This window comes from Micromys minutus, assembly GCF_963924665.1.
Source record: "Micromys minutus genome assembly, chromosome: 1".
Lineage (NCBI taxonomy): Eukaryota > Metazoa > Chordata > Mammalia > Rodentia > Muridae > Micromys > Micromys minutus.
In genome coordinates, this window is record NC_137969.1 from 121644830 (window position 1) to 121670652 (window position 25823).

Consider the following 25823-nt stretch of genomic DNA (forward strand, 5'->3'; position numbering starts at 1 on the left):
TACTCAAGTTTGTGTGTTTCTTCTTCAAAGTCCTACATATTCTGTGCTCTGTACCATTAATAGTATATGAATTGTAAATACCAAGTTTTTTAAAATAACTTTTATATTTAAGTGTCTCCTTTAAAATAAAATCGTTGACTAAATACTTGTAACATTTTCCTGGATTTGGTTACATAAAGAGATGAAGGAGGTATGTTGGCCAAGGCAGACACCACTGCAGAGTCTGAAATAGGAAGGGTATAAAGCAGAGGCTGTTCCTTTAACCAAAACGCCAAAGATGAGTCATCTTTTAAAACCGAGTGAACTCTGTCTGCACAAGTGTACCGTCATGCCCGCCCACTTCCTCCGAAACATACACATCATCTGTAGTCTCTTCTCAAGTACAACACTCACTTGCAAGAAACCTGTACTTTTCTGACCAATAGGCAATACACACTCGTCAACTGAATCAGGAACTGAGCCTAACAATAGCATTTAGGGGACGAAGTGCCAGTAATGTTTTCTGGCATCTGAATGTCCCACCTTCGTGACTCCTGTTGTATCTATTGTCTTAGGGGCTCACCAAGCAATATAACTTAGTAAAAAAGTCACCAGGGCCAAGCTACCTCCTCACACTACTGGAGAAAAACAGGGCTGCCTGGCATCTGGGAAGACAAACATGCTGCATTTTAAGATTCACAAGCCTCAGCTTTCACATGTGAGCACACTCGTTCCAGGACTACAGGAAGATAATCAATCCTGGTATATATTAAACTTGTTCATTTAAAATAACTCCAAGAGTCAAGTAATAAAACTTTTCAGGAGCTGCTAGGAGATTAGACCACTCAGACATCTGGGTCCTCATCCAGCCCTCACCTTCCTTCCCTGCGCCCTTACTTCATGTTCAGGGGCTTCAAAGGAGGAAGCCAACAGACTTGCATTGCTGTCCTGGTGTATTAAACAGCACATTTTACTATTTTACAACTTGTTCCTGGCATTCAACATTTAAGCTATGAGTGAGCTGAGTGGATGAGCACTGTTCTGTTCTGAAGCAAGCAGATTACCCAGCCGCTCCTGGAAAGCATATCCAGCAGAGGGAAAACAAACATATCCTGAGTGAGGAAGCCTTCGCCACAGCACAGTTCCAGCACAGAAGAGAAGGGCAAGACTCAGAAGGCTCAGGCTTAAGGCAGTGTTTTTATTTCCATAATGAACAGATCTCCATGAAACATCTTTCACACTGGTTAATACACTTTCAATGTCTCCAGGACTTTTGTCTCTTCTCCCAACAAGGCCATGAGTCCTCACAGACAGAACATGGTCTTTCCTTTATATTTTTTTTGGTGTATACCTCACAGAGGCAGCACAGACCTCTGAGCACTTTCTGATTTAAAAAGAGCTAAACACCTAATGGCCGGGTTACAGCCACAGCCCAGGGTCCTTCAACGAGCAAAGTTCTAGATACAATCTGACAGCCCAGTAGGGCTTATAGTCACATCACAGGACAGCATCTCCCGGCCAGAATGAGCCTGCGGGTCTGACCAGCCTAGGCTCTACTGGTTTCAACTTGATGGCTAAGACTGCACAGGGACAGGAATGTGTAGCAGTCCCTTGTCTGCACACCCTGACTAACCGAGTGGCCTCTCTGAGACTACCTATAGCAGCAATGTGGTCAGTGCAAAGGGACGCTGGGAACTTGAGCTCTAACCCTTCACTTGCAGAGCTTCGACTCACAGAGTTAATAAGAAATGAAAATGAATAAGGAAAGTAATATACCAACATAATAGTCTGCTATTCAAGATGACAAAAGTGACCCATGAGTTACATGGATATCTGATTCCTGATGCATATTTTGCAAGATACCTGACAACAGACCAAAAATACTCCGCTCCAGGTGGTGGCTACTTTGGATTAAGGTTTATTTACAGACTTTCACCATAAAATAGTAACTTCCATGTTTAAAAAAACAAAACAAAACAAAACAGCATTGGCCCTCTAAGGCCATTGGGATAAGCTTAAGCTACAAAGATGCCTCAGTCCCACTGTGCCCAGTCTTGCTATGGTTAACTGAAATCTGACTCCAATGCCTGCGTACTTCCTAGCTTTGATTCTGTACAGTCAACTTGAGTCCCAGCAATCAGAAACTGCAGGGCTGGAGCAGTCCTGTCCACCTCTATAAGAGGTGCGTGAGAGCTGACAGTCAGACCTTCTAGCTGTACCGTCCTCTAGAGTGGGCCACCAGGCCACCCCACTGTGCTACACCGAACCTGTTGTTCTGGCAAAGGGTGAGGCTTTCAGTCTCTAGACCAGCTGGACTAGTCAGTTAAAAGCAGTTATTGGTACTAAACAATGGTTTCATTTCTTCCAATTTTTCCCTTTTCCTTTTTTGGATTCCTCTTTTTCTGATTTTGAAGGCTTTGTCGATCTTGTCTTTTTCTGCAGAAGAAACACACAAAATAGTTGATACACTGATGAGTAAATAACACACCAACACAATCTTTCCCTACAATTTGATTAGAAAAGCAAGGTCACAGTATCTACCACTGCCTCTGAGAAGCGACAAGCAAGCGTTCTGCCCTGAAAGGCAACAGCACAGGAGCTAAGGACACCACGTGTGAGCCAGGCTCCTGAATTCTGAACACAGTCTACTTAAAAGCCAGAACAGACAAGGGGTGACTTACAAACACAGCAGTGTCTACATGAGAAACGTCCCTTTCTTTTAATCTTTCACAGAACTTTTAAGCACACTCATTTTGTGAAGAGAAAGGAAGCCAATTCAACTGTAAATGGCCTGCCTCCACAGACCTGCCACACAGGAAGACACAGCGAAAGGTGGAGGAGGCCATGCCCCTGTCTCAGGATTCCATACCCCATCTAACCTTTACTAGCAAAAGACAAAACAAAGTTTTATTCTTGTGAAATTTCTATATGCAGTTTGATGGCTACCACAGAACACAAGAAACAAAAGTGGGTGAAAGGGTTAAAATCTTTTTCTATTTATGCTGTATGCACCTGTGCTTTGAAAGCATGTACTAATGACCAAGTATAAACAGTGCTCTTCTGTGGCAGCTGAGATGACTCAGTAGGTAAGATACTTGCATGACCTTCAAAACCTAAGCCCACATAAAGGCAAGGGATGGCAGGCAGCACACATGTATGACCTCAGTGCTAGGGAGAGGGGACATGCAGACAGGTCCTGAGGACGCATGAGCAAGCTCTCCAGACAAAGCAGCAAGCTCCGGTTCGCTGAGAGGCTCTGTCTCAAAAACCAAGTAGACAGAAATAGAGAAACACTTGACCTCTAGGTTCCACATGTGCTTGAACATACACATGCACATACTCACACACATGTGCTCTTCCTATAGAACACATGACTATGATGGCCTATTTTCATGCCCTAAGTTCATTTTCATAAAAATGAAACCTATCCCATCACCTTCAATTAAAAGGAGCAGGCCATACTTGTACTTCCTCCTCACCACGCTACCTGCAGAACAAGCCGACTATTCCCATGGCACTTCACAGAGGAGAGTGTCCTCTGAGGTGCCGCCCACAGCCGAGCACGCTACCTTGATCATGGCGTCAGTCTCTATTGCATCCTGCTCTTTCTCATCAGACTGCGAGTCATCTTCCTGCAACTCACTGTACTCAGAATCCAGTGCTGGACCAGTGCTGAGCCTCGATGTCTTGACAACCTGAAGTGAGTACGGGATCAGGTGGGCCTCCTTATTGTAGGCTCTTGTGAAGGCTGCTTTCACCTAAAGAAAGAGAAAAGAAGTTACCCTGAGTGCTGAACAATTCTTCAACATCAGTTAAGTTGAAGTTTTGAGAAGCCTGGGAAACCCTTTTAAATTATTTGCAAACTAGTTACATACCTAATAGAAAGAGAAGTATAGTCATTCGTCTCTAAAGACATTCTGTGTATGCGTGTTCCTAGAGATTGTGTATACTAAGAGATCATGTGTATACTAAGCAACCCCACCATTATTAAGCTACATCTCCATTTGTTTTTATTTTATTTAAGAATTTCAAGCCCACAGCTCAAGAAAACAAACAAACAAAAATGACTAAGAATCAATGGTTCGGCAGAGTGGTTGGCACACCTCTTGAATCCCAGCACTCAGGAGGCAGAGACAGATGGATCTCTGAGTTCAAGACTATCCTGGTTTACAAAACAAGTTTCAGGACAGCTGACTACATAGAAAAACCCTGTCTCAAAAAAAGCAAAACCAAAAACAAATCAATGGTTAGTTTATGGATCAAAATGAGTCAAAAAGGGCTCACTCTAAGATTCAAGTTGGTCTTGACTACAAACAAGGAATGGGAACGTGGCAGTAGCACATGCCTGTAACCCCAGCAACCTGAGGAGACTAGGGCAGAAGAATTCAGGTTCTGGGGTTCCCTGGGCTAAATACAACATGATGCGGTCAGCCTGGGTAGCTTGGTGAGCTGCAGAGAAACCTCAGCAGTAGAGTACATGTCTGGTTTGCAGAAAGTACTAGGATCCATCTCTAGTTCTAGGAAAAGAAAACCAGTCTGTTTATCTTTACTATGGTAACAGTGGTTGCTATGAAGTACTAAGTAACTTTAATAACCTAACTTCAAGTTTCAAAATGCAGCCCACATCCCAACAAAGAATGTCTACTGTAACAGTAAACTGAGGCCATTAAGCTGGGTAAAAATCTAGAGAGGACACAGAGAATGTCCTTTACAACTGCAACCATGGGTGCAGGAGTGAGGGACCAGCATGTATTTACATCCCATCACTGGTGTTCACATTACAGCCATACTCCATGGACGAGTACCAGTGTAAAAATCCTGGGTCAGCAGGTAGACTAAGAACAGAAATGTGGCACATATTCACACTCCCAGAAGCAGGGGGATTAGGAGCTCAAGGTCAGCCTGGTAAAAGAAAAACTTACAAAACTCCTCAGGCCATGAGCACATTCTTACTTTCACCCCCTCTCACTACCTCACGCCGCCCTCAGGCTCAGCCACTGCCCATCAAGAACATATGTGCACTTGGAGCTCAAACCCTTGTCCTCTTGCTCTGGCACTCAACCTGAGGTCAAGATAAAAACACAGACGTGGCGTGGAATCTCTGTCTTCTCTGACTGCTGTACAAGAAGGTAGCTCACACTCAGGAGGGGGAACAAGCTGTGTCCAGTGCCCACAACATCCCTCAAGCGCTGCTGGCACTGCATGGTCATTTCCGAGTGACCATAATAGTGGGTAGTGCACTTACCTTGGGATCCAGCTTGGAAAAGGCACTGGGCTTGCCCCCCCAGCTGCTAACTTCCATGATGTTCTCAAAATCTTCTTTCATCAAATAGTATGTGTCCATAAGTGTGATAACACGCTGAACCCCTTCTACCCCTTGTGAGGTCAAGGGTTGGACAAGTGCATCTCTGATGTGTGACAGGTAATCCATGTTCACTGTCCTTTTGCTGGAGTAAGTTCTGAGACAGACAGAAGGGACATCTATATTTTTAAATCATGTCAATGGCATCTGATCTCCAAATCTCCACATTAGATCATCAACAGCAGTGAACCAGGTACAGATCAAGGTTTTATCTTGTAAGCATGTAATCATTTTAACACGTCTAAGTTATATCTCGGGTCCTTTTAATGGATACTATTTTGTCCTAGGAGAACAGCTCCTAGGGTGGCCAATGGCTCTGGGGATACAGGCAGTTGCCATGCAAGCTGGCAACCCGAGCTGCCATCCTACAAATGGACCTCCACAAGCACCCTGTAGTGTGCACAAGAACATACGTAGTAACACTAGCAGAATGCTGACTTGAAAATGAGCCACTGAAATAGACACATTCACACCACAGAAGCAATGAACTGAACTATCGTGAAAAGTTTCTAGCCAAGTATGATGGTGCACGCTTTGAATCCCAGCGCTCTGAAAGGAGCAATCGGGAAGAGCTGTCAGCTCAAGGCCAGACTGCTCCATGTAGAGAGCTGCAAGCTACACAAGATTATAGAGTGAAAGAGTGTGTATGTGTGTGTCTGTATGTGTAATTTTTCACTCCAATCAGACCTTGTAAACTGGGCATGCATTTCTATGTGTCCACCCTGAACTGCTGATCCAAATCTAACAGCGTTCAAGGGACACCTCGCACTCCTCCCCACGTTGCTCAAACACAGATTCCTACTTCTTCGCTCTGTGACTGGAAAGCAAACATGATTCTAACTTCCATCTTACTCTAACATCCAAACAATTAGACCCCTGTGCTCACCCTTACCATAGCCAAATACATCATTCCCAGTCCCAAAATAGTAAAGGCATCAGGAAACAACGGTAAGATATCCTTTGTTATTTGACACTCCTATGTGAGTGTTTAATATCTTTCCGTTTCTGATTGTAAAAGACAAAATTATATAAAAATGCCTCCCTTGTACCTCCTCGTGCCTTTACTCTGAACCTTCCTAGAGCAAGGTTTTCCCTAAACCCAAGAAAACAGCAAGAATGTGCCTGCAGAGCTGAAAAATGGTCTATTCCATCCAGAAGCAGGGAACGGGCTCTGGCCTGCTGAGAACTAGTAGGATGTTATCAACAAAGAACTTTCTGAGGCCACATCCCTTTAATCCCAGTACTCCAGAGGCAGTGGGAGGCAGATCTCTATGAGTTCAAGGCCAGCAACAGTCTATATAGCAAGTTCTAAGCCAGCCAGGGATATGCAGAGACCTTGTCTCAAAAAAAAAAAAAAAAAAAAAAAAAAAAAAAATCCTTCTTAAATATTGTCCTGCAAAGTAACTGAGCAGAATAATAAATATTTCTAATGGTAAATTCTCTTTTTATAACTGCTTCAGGCTTTAAGCCTGGCAATTTTATGTCCATGTACTTTAAGCTTGGGGGACCACAGGCTGGGTATGGAAGTGACCCCAAGCAAACCCAACACACCCTGCTCCTCTTTCCCATGCCACAGAGAAGCACCTTCAAGCCTCCATGACTCTCACACACAGAGCCTCACTTTACACCTGGTAACCCCACTGCGCCCACCTTGGCGACCCTTCAGGGAGACAGTAACTTTGTGATGTTTTAAGCCATTCTGTGTAAAGCAACAACAGACAACCACAGGGGGATAAAAGACTGCTGCCAAATCTAGGAAGAGGGACTTCAGTAGGAACTAGAATTTCAAAGGACAGGAAGGCCTCAGCTTTACCCAGTGACCAGGGTAGATCTGGATCAAATACTAACATTCTGGGGTCCAGAAATGAAAGTAAAATTCTTAGAACCTTCTTGGTTAGAAGTAGATCCTTTACACTTTTAAAATTTATAAACTTTAACAAACTGATGAACTCAAATACTTTTGAACTTATATAAACTCTTCCAAGTGTATTCACTTTTCGCCAAAGTGTTCCCTATCTCAGATGACTAGGTCAGCTTTCTAGTAAAACAGGAAAAAACTAACTCGTTTCTTTATGAAAACTTCAGTTTTTCATATTAACTATTCTGAAGCAGGGAAGTTATTCCACAAAAAAAAAACAGAAACACAGTAACAACAAGCAACTGCAGACCTCAGATGTACACACACTTATAAATAAATGCCTGGCTGCTTCTAAACCTTCATGCTGATAACAGAAGAACTCAGGCCAAATGGCAGGAACGTACGCAGGCTCATTTCGCTGATGAACAACAAAGTCAAACTAGAACACACACCTCCAAGCACATGCTATCTTAAGGGATAAAGGCTAATGGCACACCTACCGACAAAGTGACAGGGGTGAGGGCTACTACTTCTGCTTACCTAAGACTCATGTGCAAGGAGAGGTCCTGAACAATCCGATCGTGTTTGCCTGTAGATGAATGCTTCCCCAGCCAGCTCGGGAAGCTCGGAAACTGAGTCATGTAGCCCCTCATCAATTCTCCAGGAAGAACGCTGGCATAAATGGCCTGGGAGGAAAGGGGAAAATCAAACAGTCCAGAATTTAAATTCGGTATAAGGCTATTTCTTTGGCAGATCTGCATCATCACTGTGAGGTGTAGATAGAGCAGAAACAATCCAACTGTAGCATTTGAAGGTGCAGTTAATGCAAAGTGATTTGTAATAGAGAAAGTCATTACAATGGAGCTCTCCTGAGTGAATGCTGGATGCCTTGTAAGAGGAAGAGAGATCAAGCACACGCACACACTCCTGCCATGTGATGCCATGACACAGGCTCATCTCCCAAAACTGTGAGCTCGGTAAACTTCTTTACATCTCACCCAGTTTGTGGGCAGTGCGTTACAGCAATTGAAAAAGGAGCAGCAGTCTTTAGAGGAAGAAATGCCCCATTGCCTGATTACAGTGCACACGCTCCCTGTCCAAATTACAGGTATAGGAAGCGTCTCCCATAGGAAATAAGAAAATAGTGACTGGGGAGACAGACAGTTTAAGTAAAGCGCTTGCCATCCAAGCATAAAGACTTGAGATAGATCCCCAACACCCATGTGAAAATACAAGCATTTATACTGCTCACTAGTAACCCCAACACTGGGCAGGAAACAAGAGGGTCTTTGGGACTCAATGACAGGCCACCCTAGCCTAATCAAGTTCCAGGCCATCAAGACACTCTGTCTCTATTTCATGGGGCTCGAGAGATGGCCCAGCCATTAAGAACATATACTGTTCTTCCAGAGAAGCCTAATTAAGTTCTTAGCATCCACACTGGGCAGCTCATAGCTGCCTCTAACGTCAGTTTCAGAAAAATCCAATACATCTGCCTCCATGGGAATTTGCAGTCATACACATGCATGCACACAACACACAGATGTATATGTACTTAATAAGTAAATATCTGGAGAGAGGTGGGGCCTGGAGAACAGCTTAACAGTTAAAGAATGCTTACTGTTCTTCCAAAAGACTCACACTCTCTCACTCTCTCTCTCTCTCTCCCTCTCCCTCTCTCCCTCTCCCCCTCCCTCCCTCCCTCCCTCTCTCTCTCTCTCTCCCTCCCTCCCTCCCTCCCTCTCTCTCCCTCTCCCCCTCCCTCCCTCCCTCTCTCCCTCTCTCTCTCTCTCCCTCCCTCCCTCCCTCCCTCTCTCTCTCTCTCTCTCTCCCTCCCTCCGTCCCTCCCTCCCTCCCTTTCTCTCTCTCTCTCTCCCTCCCTCCGTCCCTCCCTCCCTCCCTTTCTCTCTCTCTCTCTCTCCCTCCCTCCCTCCCTTTCTCTCCCTCCCTCCCTCCCTCCCTCCCTCCCTCTCTCTCTCTCTCTCTCCCTCCCTCCCTCCCTCCCTTTCTCTCTCTCCCTCCCTCCCTCCCTTTCTCTCCCTCCCTCCCTCCTCCCCGCAACCTCTCAAGAAAAACAAAACAAAAAAGCTAGGCATGGCAGTGCACACCTTTAATCCCAGCACTCAGAAGGCAGAGGCAGGTGGCTCTCTCAGATGACAGGCTGGTCTACACAGAGTTCAGAGTTCTAAGACAGCCAAGGCTACTTAGTAAGACCCTGCTCAGAGAAAAAACAACAAAACCAAACCAAACACAAACCAAGGTAGACAGCACCTGATGAATAATGCCCAAGGTTGACCTCTGGCGGCCTCAGACAAGTGAACTCACCACATAGCAGAAGAGAAGTGGGTGGAGAAGAACAGAGTGAGTGGAATGAACACAGAAAGATACTCCAACTGTCTCAGTTCATCCTGACCTTGACCCACTGACCTCACAATACCTGCTATTTCCCAGTTGCCAGTCTCACAGCACAGAACCAGTTGGCATAAACAACTGACAGGAAGGTTAGAGTGAAAACAGAATGATCTACCATCCAAAAAAGGTCCAAAAAAGGAGAGAGAGGTGTAACTTTAGATGCCTTGTTAGCCAGTATTTTCCCTTTTCTGAAGGTTTTTGCTATACTTTTCATAAATGTATTCTGCTTGATTCTACTAACATTTTCTCACAAATGTTCTCTAGGTAATCTCTATAAACTGTGGAAGGTAGAAGCACTTCACCCGGAGTGACTATATTAACTATTCTTCTGTAGCCGAATATGGAAACTTTCTGCAGTAGTTTCCAATTAATATTAATGCTTTGGGAAACTTTCTTCTTTTTGGGGGAGGCTGGAGGATAGGGGGTGTTCAGACAGCATTTCTCTGTGTAGCCCTGGCTGTCCTGGAACTTGCTTTGTAGATCAGGCTGGCCTCAAACTCCGAGACCTGCCTGCCTCTGGCTCTGCTGGGATTAAAAGTGAAAAGTATTCTTGTTTAAATGTTGTAGTGTATTTATGTGTTAGTGCACATACAGAGATGCAACCCAAAGCCTGTACACACAAAACAGCTCTCTATACTCATCTATGCCCACAGCTGAGTGTTGGGACTGTTCAGCAGCATTTACTGGTCTGAGAAACAAAGATCTCCAGGAAGTCTCCCCCTTGGATTTTGTCTTTTGCTGAGACAGAGTCTTGATACGGAGCCTAGTTAGTCTGGTATTCACTCTGTAACACAGATTGGTCTCAGACTTATGGCAGTCCTCCTGTGTCTGCCTTTGCTGGGGTTACAGGTTTGTGTCACCACACCCAGCCTTACCTGCCCTCCCCTACCATATCCACCCATTTACTTCAAAGTGAGAAAATGGTGCCTTGGTCTTGAAGTACAGACATTTTCTCTGTACATTTTAAAGGCAGATTATAATATATTATATATAAGCAAAATATTTATATTATATAAATAATATAGATGTGTGTGTATGTAAAAAAAAACAATAACAAAAACATTAACTACAGGACCCACAACAATCTTCTTCAGCTAAAGAAGACCCCACACTTACCTGTGTGGGCAGAAGATTCCAGTTTTGTTTACTCCGGATCTGATTATCCACTAAGTCACCGTCACATATGCTATCTGCTGCCCGGCTTAAAAGCATCAAGTGCTTTTTCATGTCACCCCTGCAGAAGAAGAGCCAGTCTCGTTACACCACTATCCACTCCCAGCCACTCCTACACAGGACCTGGTCTCTGTGTGCTCTGAGCCCTGATCCTGCCCCTCAATGCTCACCCTGCAGCCACAGGCTTTACATGGAGGTAGTTCTCCTGGACAAAGAGGGGTGCTATGGAATAGTCATGGAAAAAGAGATCCGACTTGTCCATCAGTGACATGTGTGCAGTCTCCTCTCCAGCTGCAAACACTTTCCGGGTGACATCAAATGGGCCCTGCCAATAAGGGGCAGAGAATGACTGAGTGACCAAAACCTACTACTGGTGAAGACTCAGGATCAACAGGCATCTTCACTGCCTGCTGAGGAGAATGATACGGCACTTTAGGGGTCCCAAATGACCTAAAATTATATTTACACAAAATCCTGCACATAGTTTACAGCACTTTTATCACAACTGTGGAATCTGGAATTACTAAGATACTTCCTCCAGTAACCAAATAGTAAATAAATTAATGTATCTCATGCCTTGGACTCAACAATTATAATAAAAAAAAAAATCAGCTGAGAATGTTGGGACACACCAGCAATCCTAGCACTTGGAGATGAAGTTCAAACCCAGCCTAAGCTATACACTGAGCTACTGGCCAGCTCAACTGAGCTACCAGCAATACAATCTCAAAAGACCAAACACACAAAAAGGACAGCTCATTAAAAGACATGACAGAGCCTTGAGTGTACACTAATGTACTCTACTGTGTTAAAGAATCCAATCTCCAAAGGATACATACTACATGATTCCCACTACATGACACTCAGGCAAAACCTTGGAAATGGAAGACTGGTAGTTATGGTGGGCTAAAGAGGAAGGAGGGGGGTTGGAGAGATGGCTCAGTGGTCAAGAGGACTGCTCTTCCAGAAGTCCTGAGTTCAACTCCCAACAACCACATGGTGACTCACAACCATCTGTAATGATGCCCTCTTCTGGTGTGTCTGAAGACTACATAAAAATAAATAAATCTTTAAAAAAAAGAGAGAGGAAAAAAAATGAATAAAGTTTAAAACAACTGTGATTTGACTAAGCGACAGTTGGTGTATGGCCATGCAGAGTTGTCTTCTGCAGTATCGAGCAGGAACCCCAGTAAACTATGTGTGCAGTGTAGATTCACTAAATGAGACCCTGGTACACGATGCTTAATGAGAAAAGCAGCGTACACTGGGGTAGCTTGCAAGGGAAACCTCTGTGCCTTCTACTACATTTTGCTGAAAACTTAAAAATACTTCAAAAACTAAAGTATATCATTAAAAAAAAAAAAGCTAACCATTCCTCTATCTGCAATTTTGGACTAGTAAAATAGAGCAGAGGCAAGTGACACAGACCTCTAGCTTTGGAAGTTAAACTAAACCACAACTAAGCAGGCCACAAATGCATGCAAAAGGTCTGCTGGGGAAAATCGCTCTCAGTGATGAAGCATGGGACTCATTTAAAAGATCTCTTTTTCAGAAATCTGTAAAAGATGACCATGCTTAAGAAGACTCACTGCTTGCAGGTGTGACAAGTCTGTGCGCTCTAGAGGTACATCAAGAGAAACATTATGTCTACAAAACTAATATAAGCAGGACAAGAAATACCAACTTCATAACTAAAAAAATGGAAACTCATTTTACCAGTCTGATATCCTTCTTGGCCCTCTGAGAATCAGCCTTGGCTTGGTCATAGGTTAGGGCCTTACTCTGTGCACACCACATACTGAGATTGTGTAAAACCTAGAAGAAACATAAAGAAGACAATGTCAGGATGAGAAATGGCTGCTCTTCTTCTATCCTGTGCAAGCTTCAAGAGCGGGAGGCTAAAGTACTGACAATTGCCAAGAGCTGGACACTGGCTCGGTGGCTCTCCCAACACTCACATGGCAGCTCACAACTGTCTGTACCTCCACTTCCAGGGAATCTATGCCCTCTTTTGGCCTCTGACAACATAGCCATACAAGTGGTGTGCAACATAAATACAGGAGAAATACCCATACACATAAAATAATAAAATTAAATTTAGAAAAGTAACAACTTCCCAAAAATGTATACCTAACTCACCTGTCTGACATCTTGATTAGCTCCCAAAATTATTTCACTCATAGCTGGAGGGGGGATCTTTAGACCCTCTTTAAATGCAATAGACAGCATTGCACTCTGAAATTAACAAGCAAGGAAATTGTCACTGACATTCTTTTAACACATAGCATCTGAAATTCTATAAATATTTATACTTTTAAAACTTGACTCTTGAGCTGGGTATCATTGCTCAAGTCTTTAATCCCAACACTCAGGAGGCAGAGGCATGCAGATCTCTATATAGAGCTAAAGGCCAGCCTGGTCTGCAGAGAGTTCCAGGACAGCCAGGGCTACACAGAAAACCCTGTTTTGGGGGAAAAAAAAAAAAAAAATGATCCTGAATTTCCAGTTAGCAATCATCACAGCTTAGACAAACTTCACTGGCTACAATACTCACATTGCCTAAAGTTAAAAATCAACCCTTATATAAATATAACAATGTCATTTAAAAAATATTCTGGGCCAGTGTGCAGGCTAGTTTTATGTCAACCTGACAGAATCTATCTGAAAAGAGGAGAAACTCCGTAAGATCAGGCTGTAGGTAAGCCAGTAGGGCATTTTCTTAATTAGTGATTAATGGGAAAGGGTGCTGTCTGTTCTAAGTAGGACCACCCCTGAGCTGGTGACCCTGGGTTCTATAAGAAAGCAGGCTGGGCAAACCATGGAGAAAGAACCATTCAGCAGCACACCACCATGACCTCTGCATCAGCTCCTGCTTATTTGAACTCCTGACTTCCTTGGTGGTGAACAGAGATGTAGAAGTGTAAGCCAAGTTGTCTTACCACTAGTATCTCATCATAGCTACAGGAACCCTGAGACCACAATGTAGTGGGTTCTCCTGCAGCCATTTGTATTCTGATGTTAATTCCACTTCCCCAGGAAGGGCTGCCTACTCAGGTACTCAGCTGACTTCATCAGAACCTCCTTTCATTTTAATTAGTAAAATAAAGGCAAGAGCCAGTGATTGGGCAGGGGAAGGAAAGGTGGAGAGAGAGAGAGTCAGAGGAGAAGGGATGGAAGAAAGGAGGATCAAGATGGAGCTTGGGAAGAATGAGCTGGATCCAGGTGGACTTAACTATAAACATGTTAAGGATTCTATAGGTCTTTTATCTCATATGGAAGGGCAGTTTGTATCTTTGTCTATTGGATGTATACGATGTATACAGAGAGTTTGTGGATTGAAAATTAAATATATAAACCTGTATGAAAAGCTATCAGACCTTAGAGTCATGTTTATGTTGGGCAGTGGGGTAAAGAAACATGTCAAGGTGGTAATTTCACCCGAGACGGAGGCAGTCGGGCAGGCAGAATAAACCACCAGGGAAAGGAATCGTTCGGAGAGTGCAGCTTGTAGACCGAGTGATGGAGTCTGTGAGCTCAGCTCCACACTAAAGCAGTACCCATGGAGTGAACCTTCCATTGTTAATATTTACTACAACACAGAAAAACGGCTCAGTGGGTAAAGGTGCAACCCATCATTAGGGGTGCCTGAGACTGATCCTAGAATCCACATAGTAGGAGAGAACTGACACCTAAAAGATGCCCCTTTACATGTATACCAATTGCACATGCATGAGCACACATGTGTATGCTTGTGAACACACAACCCCCCAATTTTTTTTTTAATTCTTTGCAATTATAATCATCCTACCTTAATCTGTTCAACTCGAGGTCTTTGGAAACGAAGATCAAAACAATAATGAACCAATGAGCGAATTTTGGGGTGATTTCTATCATTGCACATACAAATGATGGGAATCTTAGTATGTTTTATCAGGCCTATTAGCTCCTAAAAGGCAAATTTGAAACATAAAAAAATTATTTTTAAAAAAATAAGATATACAATATATTTTAGTATTTTTTTAAAAAGCTCTCAACTGCTACAATTACCCATGCACATAATTGTTATTTTCTTAATCTAAAAGCCAACAGTAAAACAAAGCCACAGTGATTGTGTTACCTGAACTCCCCCTCTGTCCTCACTGCCTGCCATGCCATCAACCTCATCCATGATGAGAACATGCCTTGCGCTTACGGAAGGAGCTGCTCCACCTGACCAGGGTAAGAACAGTCGTTTCAGCACACAGTTAAATTCCAACAGCTCTAAGAGTTAAGCCACGGAAAAAACTCTCGAAGCCCTTCTGCCTTCCCAGCAGCTCTCTCAAACTCATTAGAGCCAGTGCATGTGTAAGACCTATCTTAAGTCCATGTAGAGACAGCCAGTGCATGTGTAAGACCTCTCTTAAGTCCATGTAGATACAGCCAATACATGTATATGTAAAGCCTGTGTGCATAAAAATATGCACCTTGTGGTTCTTCGCTTAATATATTTTGGTCCTTGATCTGTTTCCATCCATCCGTCCATCAATAACACTTCTCTTCTTTTTAAGATTTATTGTATGTATACTGGTGTTTTGTCTGCACACCAGAAGAGGTAATATCCACCCCCAATAACACTTCTTTTCAATGTAATTTAATATTCTCCTTTAAAATAGATAATAATGTAGTTTATTGACAAACTATTAAGATGCTTCCAAGCTTTTATATCATACTAATATCTAAATGTCCCCATATGTGTGCATGTGGGAGTATAATGTCTATGTCTTGATGAGAGCATATAGTGTGTGTACGCATGTATATGTATGTCTATGTGTGTACATGTATATATGTGTATGTGCATGCATGTGTCTGTATATGTATACCATTCTGCACATAAAATTCTTTAATAAAGTATAATGATAGCTAAATTCCAAGAATTAAAATTTATAGATTAGAAATTATGTATAATTTAGACTTGAGGAAGAATGTCAGACTGCTAAACAATTGTATTAATTAATACTTCCACAAGCCATGTATAGGAGGTAATATGGAGAGATTGCTCATTCAGAACAGTATCTGCCTTGCAAACATAAGAATCTAGGTTCAAACCCTAGAACACACATAAAATACCTTGGGTGTGGTGATATGCATGTCGCACACACAAACACACACAGAGGAGGTGTTTTTTTCTGAGCAATTTCTTTGAAAAACTAATTTCTAACATTAAAAGTACCATGGGTCTATGTAACTCTCCATAGGCATGTGGACCCTTTCATTTCCCCCCATTAAATCCAGCTCTTTGGGACTACCAGTTACAACCTAACCTTCCACAGCAATCCCATCTTCTAGATCCAAGTAGGCCCTTTCATTCTTCAAGGCTTTCTGAATAAATATCATCCTTTTACTGGTAAATTACATACTGCCCAAAACACAATTACCTCCTCCACCCCAGCCTCATCCCCTCATGTGGAACAAGCGTTTCATTCTCCCCAACCTTCTTTATATGATGCTCCTGTGAATTAACATCACACACCAAAAAAACTGGGTATGCACATGTTTTTATCACATTCTCAGAAAACTGTAAGACCACAGAGCATTACTAATGCTCCAAAGGAGTTCTCTCAAAGGCCTTTCCTATCTTGATGCCTCAGGATGCTTAACACACACACACACACACACACACACACACACACACACACACACACACAGGTATGCTCACTACAGAACACTGAAACCATATCTATAGTCACAGTTCAAAAAAAGCACATACTTGTATAAAAGCCTTTGATGCTGGTGTTGTTCAATGATTCAGCAACAATTGCTTTCAAACTGTTCTTACTCCGAGTATCACTTGCATTTAGTTCCACGTAACTGTAGCCCAGTTCCTAGTCAAAATATTAAACATCATTATTAACACAGTGCAAATGATCCTGGGGGGCAGCTAATTAAAGAACACAAAGGTTCCAAAAGTCACATTAAAAATGAGTAAAAATATTAACTATAATACCAAAAGGCAACAAATGTAATATTCTCCATAGCATTAGAGATTGGTCTTAAAAGCACAGCTGTTAAGCTGTGTGATGGTTCATGCCAGGCTATTACACCAGTTGCCTGTATCGTAGTAGGTGTAGGAGAAGAGGGAACACATGGTGGTATACAGGGCTCTGCACCACCTGCAGCTACAGCATCTATGGGGCACCTACTAACACATCATCCATCTATAAGGGAAAATGGATGTTTTTATAATAGCCAAAAGAGTAACAGGTTTGAGGTAGGTTTTTCCCCCCTTTAGTTTGTTGAAAAAGATATTAAAAAGATTTATCTCTATGTATCCTAGAACTCACTGTGTAGACCAGGCTGGCCTTGAATTGACACAGATTCGCCTGCCTCCCCAATACTGGGATTACAGGCATGCACCACCACACCCAGGCAGAATAACAGCTTTTTTTTAAAGTGACATCATCACTAAAGCCAAAGAAAATTCTAAACTTTGACTTTAGAAAAATATATACACTGCAGGCAGGCAGACAGGTGCGTGAGTACACACACACACTCGCACGAGAGCTATCTGATCACTGCACCATGACAGGGCACCCACCTGACACACGAGAGAAGCTGTAGTGGTTTTGCCAACACCCGGAGGGCCAGACAGCAGTGCTGCTTTGAAACTGGAGCCATCATCTTTGCTGGCAAGTTTCCCAAACTTTGCTGCTAGGGAAGAGAAGTTCCAGGGTATTAACATCACCATCTTTCAGACACTCCAGAACAGAAGGAACCATTCATGAACTGCCCAAGAGCATCCCAAAGCAGAGTGAGGACACTACCAAAAGCAAATCGCACGTGTAACTTGCTATAAGCCACTGTGCCAATGCTTACCTCAGCTTCTCCTTCCTGTTTCCTCGAGGACCCTGAGCATTCTCTCACAGGCTTTCAGACACTGGCACTGGTTGTTCTTCCAGCCCAGTACCACACCCATCTCCTTTAACCCAGCTGTCTGCTACTTAGGCTCCAAGTCTCCTCCAGAGCTGAGCGCTCACATCCTCTTCCCTGACCACACACCAGCATTCCCAGAGCTCCCTGTACTTACCCTACAATAGTACTTGGCACATGCATTTTAACAGCTGGTTCATAATCTATCTCGCCCACTTGCTTGGGGCTCCTGATGGGCCTGCTTTGTTCACAAAAGCACCACCAGGGCCTAGTACAGCACTTGAGCTCTGAACAAGCTCTCAAAAATACTTGCTGACAGGCAAATGAAACATGCATGAGCCTTTGGCCATGCACGCAACTGAGCATTACATGTTGACAGACACACATAAAATGACTAAAGTTGTGAAATCACCATGTTTTTTCTCTTCAGGAGAACTCTTGTGCCAGTTTCTGAGCCAGCGTAGCAATTTGTTGGCGCAGCTCTGGTCACCCTGCTGTCCGATTATGTTCTTGAGTGAGGTGGGCTTGTACTTATCCACCCAGAGCAGGTATTCCTCTCTGCTGCCACTGTGGCTGCCATGCGCCTGCTTGACATCCAGGCCCTTCTGAAACACACTTGCCTCCTTCTTCATTGCCTTCACAGGACTGTTCTTTAGGGGAGTCAACTTGCTCTTTTTAGGCTCTGACTCCTTCTTGATTGGACTAATTTTTCTTTTTCCTTGATCATTTTTTTGGGGTGTTCGCTCCAATTTAGACTTTTCTTTCTTCATCTGAAGAAGAAACCAAAAACCTCATGAAACACAGAAAATGTCTATCCTGCCACACATACCCCAGAGGCAAAATGACATAGCCAAGTAAGCTAGTCACTCCAGCTGGGCTGCTGTCACAGTGGACTATTAGTGTCTGGAGCCACCACTTCACAAACTTCACAAATTAACAACATGCCCAGAAAGTCAACACAGTGGTCATTTTTAACATAAAAAGATGAGATCATGAGGTAAACAACAATTTATTTTAAAGCTTCTTGACTCCGTAAAACTATGTCTCCTGAAAAATGTATTTATACAATTCAGAGCAGCACTGAAGTACACGGGATACAGACATAATACAGCCATAAAATGAAAGAGCCCAAACATCCACTGGGAAACTTGGTATAAGTAAAAAATGAACCACCTAATGGGGTATTATTCAATTGTAAAAATGATACTAACGTGTGCTACAACATGGTCTGCCTTAAAACCATCACAGAAAGTAAAAAGGCTAAAAACAGAAAATTCTACTTAACTGCTAGGCCGCTTCTTTAGCCCCCTAAATTTTTTAATTAGATAGTTAAGTCACTGTACAGGTATGAATTTGGTTTTTTAAAGAGTGAATTTTAAAGAAAGTAACAATATCTTAGTTTCTAAAACGGTTAGATGCCTTCCAGTAATGCTAGAACTCATGAATAGCTAGTTAGGGTGGAGGTTTCTGGAGACACATGGTAACTATCCACTCATGAAAACTGTAAGTCACAAAGCAGAAAGTCCTGTCACTCGTGGAGAAGACCAGCAGACACTACTGCAACCAAGTGATCAAGATACATCAGTATCAAGTACATGAGACACAGTGAGCAGGACACAGTATCACCCGGTAGTATTCTTCCCAAACTGGGTAACACAATCTAACTGTGAGAAACATCACACAATGCTACACCATACATTCTACGAACAACTGACCAGAAGAAACTGAGGAAATAGAGATACCTTAGGCTGGAGGAGGCAGAGGCAGCACAAGCCCCTAGTGTAGGATGCTGGAGCAGAGAAAGGACAACAGGGACCAATGTGCCGTGTGGAGAACACACGCTCCACTTAACCATAAAGGAGCAGCAATCATTCCCTACTTGTTACAACTCAACCATGGTTACAGAACACACATCATCCCTAGGACTTTTCTACTGGAATAAACTGGATGGACCACGTAGTCACATTGGTGACATCTAGGGACCATATCTTGGCATGCAATAGACAGGGGAATGGATGTGACAGCACTGGCAGATTGGAACAGATAATGGAAGGGTTCAGTTAGACTAAGCCCATCCTGCTCAGCTTAGCTATGTAAGCCAACTCTTTCTTCTTCTTTTTTTTTTTCCTTTGTTAATAGAGATTGGCTTCTGTCATAATTGAAAAAAAATCCTAATAAAGTTTTCACTAAAGATGCTAATAAACTCTATTAAAACAAAAAATAGAAAACAAAACTTTCAGGCAGTAGCCTTAACAGTAAAGACAGTGCAAGCACACAGAATATGGGCTAAAGACACGGCTCAGCAGTTAAGAACACCTACTTCTCTGGCAGAAGACCGGAATCAGTTCCCAGAACCCATGTCAGGTGACTCACACTGCCTGTAACTCTAATTCCAGGGAAGTTATGCCATCTTCTGCCCTGTGTGGGTACTACATTCAAGTGCACACACTCCCACACATGCATAATATGTGCACACTCACACACAGAGAGATATATACACACATAAACAAAGCATTTAAAACCTGTGGCCACGTATTGTGTCACATGCCTTTAATCCCAGAATTCCAGGGATAGAGACATGTATATCTCTATGGTGGCCAACCAGGTTAGTATACATCGAGTTCCTTCCAGACCAGCCAGGCTAAGAAACTTTTTTAAGCTTTAAAAAAAAAAAAAAAAACCAGGAGGGCAAGTACAATTAACGGGTAAGTCAAATACAGCACACTGTTCATTGCCCCGTCCCTTCTCCTCCCCTGGAAGGTAAGGAAACACTAAAGAGAGTCCCCAGGTCAGGAGGAAATAAGGTAAATTGCTTGTGGTATGGAGAGTTTGCCAACTTCAATAAGCTAGCTTGTCTTACACACCTCAGCCTCAGCAGCTAGTTCATACTTGGACTTTTTGCCTGGCATAGTTCGAATCAAATCCAACAGGCCATCTTCATCAAGGATCTTTGTTCCCAGAGCTGCTGCCTGTTGATTAAAATACAAGTCGTCAGAACTGTATCTGAAACACTCCTTTCTGCAGTAGAAAAATTATTTTAAGGCCTACTGGTAGATGAAGAAACACACTGTAAACTAAATAATGCTGAAATTTGTTTTTAATTATTTTTAAATTTATTTTATTACTTTACATGTCTAAGTGTTTGGCTCATGTATATCTGTGTACCATGAGCATGCCTGGTACTCAAAAAGGACTTCAGATCCCCTGGAACTAAAATTATGAACAGTTTTAAGTGTCATGTGGGTACTAGGAAGTGAACCCAGGTTCTCTCCAAGAGCAACAACTGCTCTTACCTGCTAAGCCCCAACACTAGAATTTAAAAGAAAAAAAAAAAAAACACCAGAAAGTTATCAGTAAGGATAAAATCCAGTAATAGATATATAAATTATGAAAGAGATTATAAAGCTGGTTTTCTAGCTATAAGTCAGCTGTTGACCCTTTTCAGTTAGAGGTCTACGGTGAAGTGCATTAGAAATATAACTGAAGCTGGTTGGTGGTGGCACAGGCCTTTAAGTCCTGGATCTTGGCAGGTGGAGGCAGGTGGATCCCTGAGTTCAACATCTACAGAGCAAGTTCCAGGACAGCCAGGGCTACACAGAGAAACCCTGACACATTTTAAAAAAAAAAAAAAAAAAAAAAGAGGGAAAAATGATAATGAAAGTATTAAATCCAATGTGAAGTTCCAGCTTTAGAATGGCTATTTTAACAATACAAAAGTTCCTGAGATGCACAGACTTTGAGTCTGGATAATGTCACTACATAACACTTACTTATAAATTCTTTACATACAGTTTTAAAATTACCATTAAAAAGAAAGAGATGGGACTAAGGATGTGGCTCTGTGGCTAAGTATGCTGGGCACACAAGTGAAAGATCCTGAGTTCAAATCCCCAGTGCATACATCAAAAGCTGGGTGTGGCTGTGTATGTACTTGTAGCTGCAGCTCTAAAGGTGAAGACAGAGGTGGCTTCCTGGACACTGACCTTGCCCCAGGTTGAGTAAGACCATCTCAATGAGATGGAGAGTAACAGGAAAAGATAAGTAACATTCTCCTCAGCCTATTGCACACACACACACACACACACACACACACACACACACACAAAATGAAATGATTGGGAAATACAGACTTGGAGGCCAACAACTTGACAAAGATAAGAGGGAGAAAGGAGGTCAGGAAACAGGCAGGAGGATCTAAGACAGTACAACAAACATATGGCCTGCAGAGAAGACAACCCTGTAGGGTGAAGGCTTGCTCCTTTGTTCACTGAAATGAGGCCAGCATTACCACAAACTGCCACACTGCACATACCATGAACCTACCTTGTCACTCTTGGACTGCCCGCTGTCCCGGCCCATGACGAGGTAGCTGGTTTTCTTGCTCACGTTTCCTGTTACTTTCCCGCCATAACGTTCAATTAGAGACTTGGCTTCCTGTCGTTCGATGGACTCCAGCACTCCTGTGATCACAAACGTCAGGCCTTCCAAGCAATTCTCAGCTCCCTACAAAATCAACATGTTCAGGCAGAGAAAAAGCCATATGGCAGCTTCCCAAAGAAGTATTTGGCAGCCATACCGCAACAAGCTGACTTTTCTCACCCAGCAACATAAATAACCTCAGTGTGAAACCTGGCTGGGAAATTACAACAGAGCTGCAGTGAATCCTGGTGCACATGGTGATGAAGTCTTTGCATAGCTAACATTTAACAGAGATCAAAAGAACAAGAGAAACATACGGTTAGCTACAATAACCTGCTTGTACTAATCTCCACTTTCCATATTTAAACCAATGATAGCTTTCATACCTTGTAGTAAACAATCAAATGTAATCAGCCCACTGACAGCATGCTGCTGCTAAAGACCAGCTTTGCTTCTGGAAACCTTACCAAGTATAAGCTGCTTTCCCCACTCCCTCTGAGAGTGAAGCAGAGCAAGTGCTAGAAACATGAAGGTCGGAATGCACAGCCACACCCGCTGGAAAGAGCTCACCAGCTTCTCTTCCTCAGTCTGAACTGCGACTCTCCACCAGTACAGATTTCTAGAGTTTTATAGTCAATCAGCTAAATTATTCACCCAAGCAAACTGATTACATAAGGAGTACACGACACATGCCCCAGCATCAGCCTCATCAGTCCCCTCCACATAAAGAAGCTCTCTTGGAAGAAGAAAGGAAGGAAACAGTTACTATTCTCTCAGAAAGTAAGGGGGCAGGGAGAGGCACAGAGCTATCAGCACGTCTAAGTCTCTCCCATTTCCAGAAGTAAAATAAACTATTAAATCCTCTTAACAATGGACTCCAGATCACCCTGGGAAACTCCACATCAATAAGCTCCTGCATTTCAAAGCCCAACCTACTGTCCCCTGAGTGTTCTACCTCCCCATCCTTTATCTTCAGAAAATGGCAGTCCGCCCATGGATGTCAACCAAAGATGCCATATCAAGTTGCGGTTAACAATATTAATTATATTGTTATAATATAATTAATATTATTAGCCTTACATTAAGCTGGACCAGGCAACCCAGTATGAGAAAAAAGGTCCCAACATCTGGCAGAAGAGTCAGAGACGCCCCTGCTCCTCCAGTCACTGCATCAGCTGTCTCCACTGTTCTACTCACACGGTTCTTGCTGAGGTTAGCAAAGACCATTATTCATTTTACTCTAGGTGCACTGGCTGGTTGTGTGTCAACTTCACACAGCTGGAGTTATCAGAGAAAGGAGCTTCAGTTGAGGAAATGCCTCCATGAGATCCAGCTGTAAGGTATTTTCTCAACTAGTGATCAAGGGGGACTGGGGGTGGAGAGCATTGTGGGTGATGCCATCCTTAGGCTGGTAGACCTGGGTTCTATAAGAAAGCAGGCTAAGCAAGCCAGGGGAAGCAAGCCAGTAAGTGACATCCCTCCGTGGCCTCTGCATCAGCTCCAGCTTCCTGACCTGCTTGAGTTCCAGTCCTGACTTCCTTTGGTGATAAACAGCAGTGTGTGTCAGCTCAATAAACCCTCTCCTCCCTAACTGGCTTCTTGGTCATGATGTTTGCGCAGGAACAGAATCCTTGACTAAGACAATAGGCAATGGACAATTCTGAGTCTTCTCTTTGTTGGAACTTCCATATGACAGACCTCATCCTAAGAATACCCTTTCTCACTCTCTTCTTTCTTCCTCTTCCCTCACCTCCCCTTTCCATGGCCACTCCCCTGACCTCAATTCTTGGGGCCAATGAACTTGCAGCTTCCCAATAAACCTGCCTTTAATATAATCTAAAAAACAAAACCACAAGACAACCGTTTGTCGCCTGTGCTTCTGTGATGCCGCCCCCAGACTGTCCCCTGTGTGTGCCTGCTATCTATCCATCAGGCCCACTTTGGGGTCTCACCAAAGGTTCACATGTGATCTATTCCACACAGCACTTGTCTACTGAGCATCCCCACATAGATGCTCACACACCTAAATCACAACTCGGTCAACATCAAAATGCTCTGCCTTGATTTACCCAGATGACTGTGCCATCACCATACCATTTCTGGTACCCATTCAACTATACTTCTCACTTCCAATTATCACCAAGTCCTATATGTTTTTCTTGTTTCATTAAAAACCATGTCACTTGGGGCTGGAGCAATGACTCAGTGGTTAAGAGCATTGGTCACTCTTCTAGAGAGCCTTAGGTGGATTCCCAGCACTCGGATGGCAAACCATAACTATCTGTAACTTCAGTTCCAGGGGATCAATGTTCCCTCTGCTTTCTGCGGGCACTGCAAGCACATGGTGCACATACATGCAGGTAAAACTCCCATATGCATGAAATAAAAATAAGGGACGTAGAATACAGCTCTATGGTTAAGTGCTTTTCCAGAGAACCTGGGTTTAATTCCTAACACACATGGCGGCTCTCAACTGTCTACAACTACAGTTCCAAGAGCTTCAAAACCCTCTTCTGGACTCAGAGTACACCAAGCGTGTACGTGGTGCACAGACATACATAGACAAAACACTTTCTTGAAATAAGTAATTTTTTTTTAATTCTTGCATAGGACCTAAGTTCAACATCTACACTCCCACAGTGGCTCACAATCATCTGAAAATCTAGTTTCAGGGAACGGTACCTCTGAGGATACCTGGTATACATGTAATATGAACACACACACACACACACACACATGCATATGTATATGTTTCTCTTTGTTCTCTAAGAGCACCTTGAACTTTTTTCTTGCAGCACATAACAAACTTACTATCAGATGTAAATGCACTTACCATGCTGGTCCTTAAGCTCTGAGTACCACAGGGGCAAAGAGCATTGGACTTCTCATCAGTGTATGGGAAAGCACATCCCTTCTCAAGCTAGTTACTGTCTAAAGGGAAGTGCCTAAGTGTCCATAGCATGAGTCACAATGTGACCACAAACATCTAATTCATGAAACAGCAGCTGACATTTTCTGTTAATGCTGACACAGCAGAGTGCACATCAGAGCCATGAGTCAGACTAGCACACTCTTCATGCCCCTTACCTTGGGTATTTCTTTGGAGCCCAGAGCTTTGGGACCTTCTCGATTTAAGAAGCTTCGATAAGCTTGATAATTAGTGCGCTTCTTTTCAGAATCTTCTGGGCTTACAGACTTTGGGACAGAAGGAAAGAAAAAACGCCATGTAAAATTCAGATGTACCTCAAAAAAATTAGATAATTTTATTTATATATTTATATTTATATATTAAGCTATATATTTTTATAGATTATAGATATATTGTATATATTACATATATAATATCCACTTCTAGGTTTCTGATCCAAAGATACTGGGTATGTCTAGGACACTATTAGAGCGGCTCTTAAATAGCTTTTAGGACTACAACACTGTCATTGTTCTTTCCAATCCCTATTTTGTATTGCTTTAGCTTACAAGTAAGTCCAAATCTCTTGAAGTACACAAATTATTTTGCATAAGTGACATGATCAATAAGATAGTTAAGCTGATGAGTTAAATAAACTATTACAGCTGATCCAAGTAGCCAAATCTAATGCTGCTGCTGCTATTGTTGAGAAAAGAACCCAGTGTGTAGACTTGACTTGCCTGAAAATCACTATGTAGACCAGGCTAGTATCAAACTCAGAGATCTACCTATGTCTGACTCCTGAG

At 42.9% G+C, this 25823-nt stretch overlaps 1 protein-coding gene across 4 annotated transcripts in view; it reads right to left on the reverse strand.

Annotated features, from left to right (window-relative positions):
• Positions 1-1164: 1164 nt before the first annotated feature.
• RFC1 (replication factor C subunit 1) overlaps positions 1165-25823 on the reverse strand; it is a 62936-nt gene continuing 38277 nt past the window's right edge. For 2 of the 4 annotated variants that reach the window (XM_080909571.1, XM_080909570.1), the window contains exons 10-25: positions 25197-25304; positions 22014-22193; positions 20555-20659; positions 18103-18460; positions 17359-17468; positions 16531-16645; positions 14902-14993; positions 14593-14730; positions 12924-13019; positions 12501-12599; positions 10955-11109; positions 10728-10845; positions 7740-7885; positions 5225-5438; positions 3549-3737; positions 1165-2415 (exon numbers count right to left, since the gene is read on the reverse strand). In XM_080909571.1, coding sequence (XP_080765697.1) covers positions 2335-2415; positions 3549-3737; positions 5225-5438; positions 7740-7885; positions 10728-10845; positions 10955-11109; positions 12501-12599; positions 12924-13019; positions 14593-14730; positions 14902-14993; positions 16531-16645; positions 17359-17468; positions 18103-18460; positions 20555-20659; positions 22014-22193; positions 25197-25304 — 2304 coding nt within the window. In that variant the 3' untranslated portion in view covers positions 1165-2334. Of the gene's footprint in view, positions 2416-3548; positions 3738-5224; positions 5439-7739; positions 7886-10727; positions 10846-10954; positions 11110-12500; positions 12600-12923; positions 13020-14592; positions 14731-14901; positions 14994-16530; positions 16646-17358; positions 17472-18102; positions 18461-20554; positions 20660-22013; positions 22194-25196; positions 25305-25823 lie in introns of all 4 variants that reach the window. The other 2 variants (XM_080909569.1, XM_080909568.1) reach the window with 1 other exon arrangement.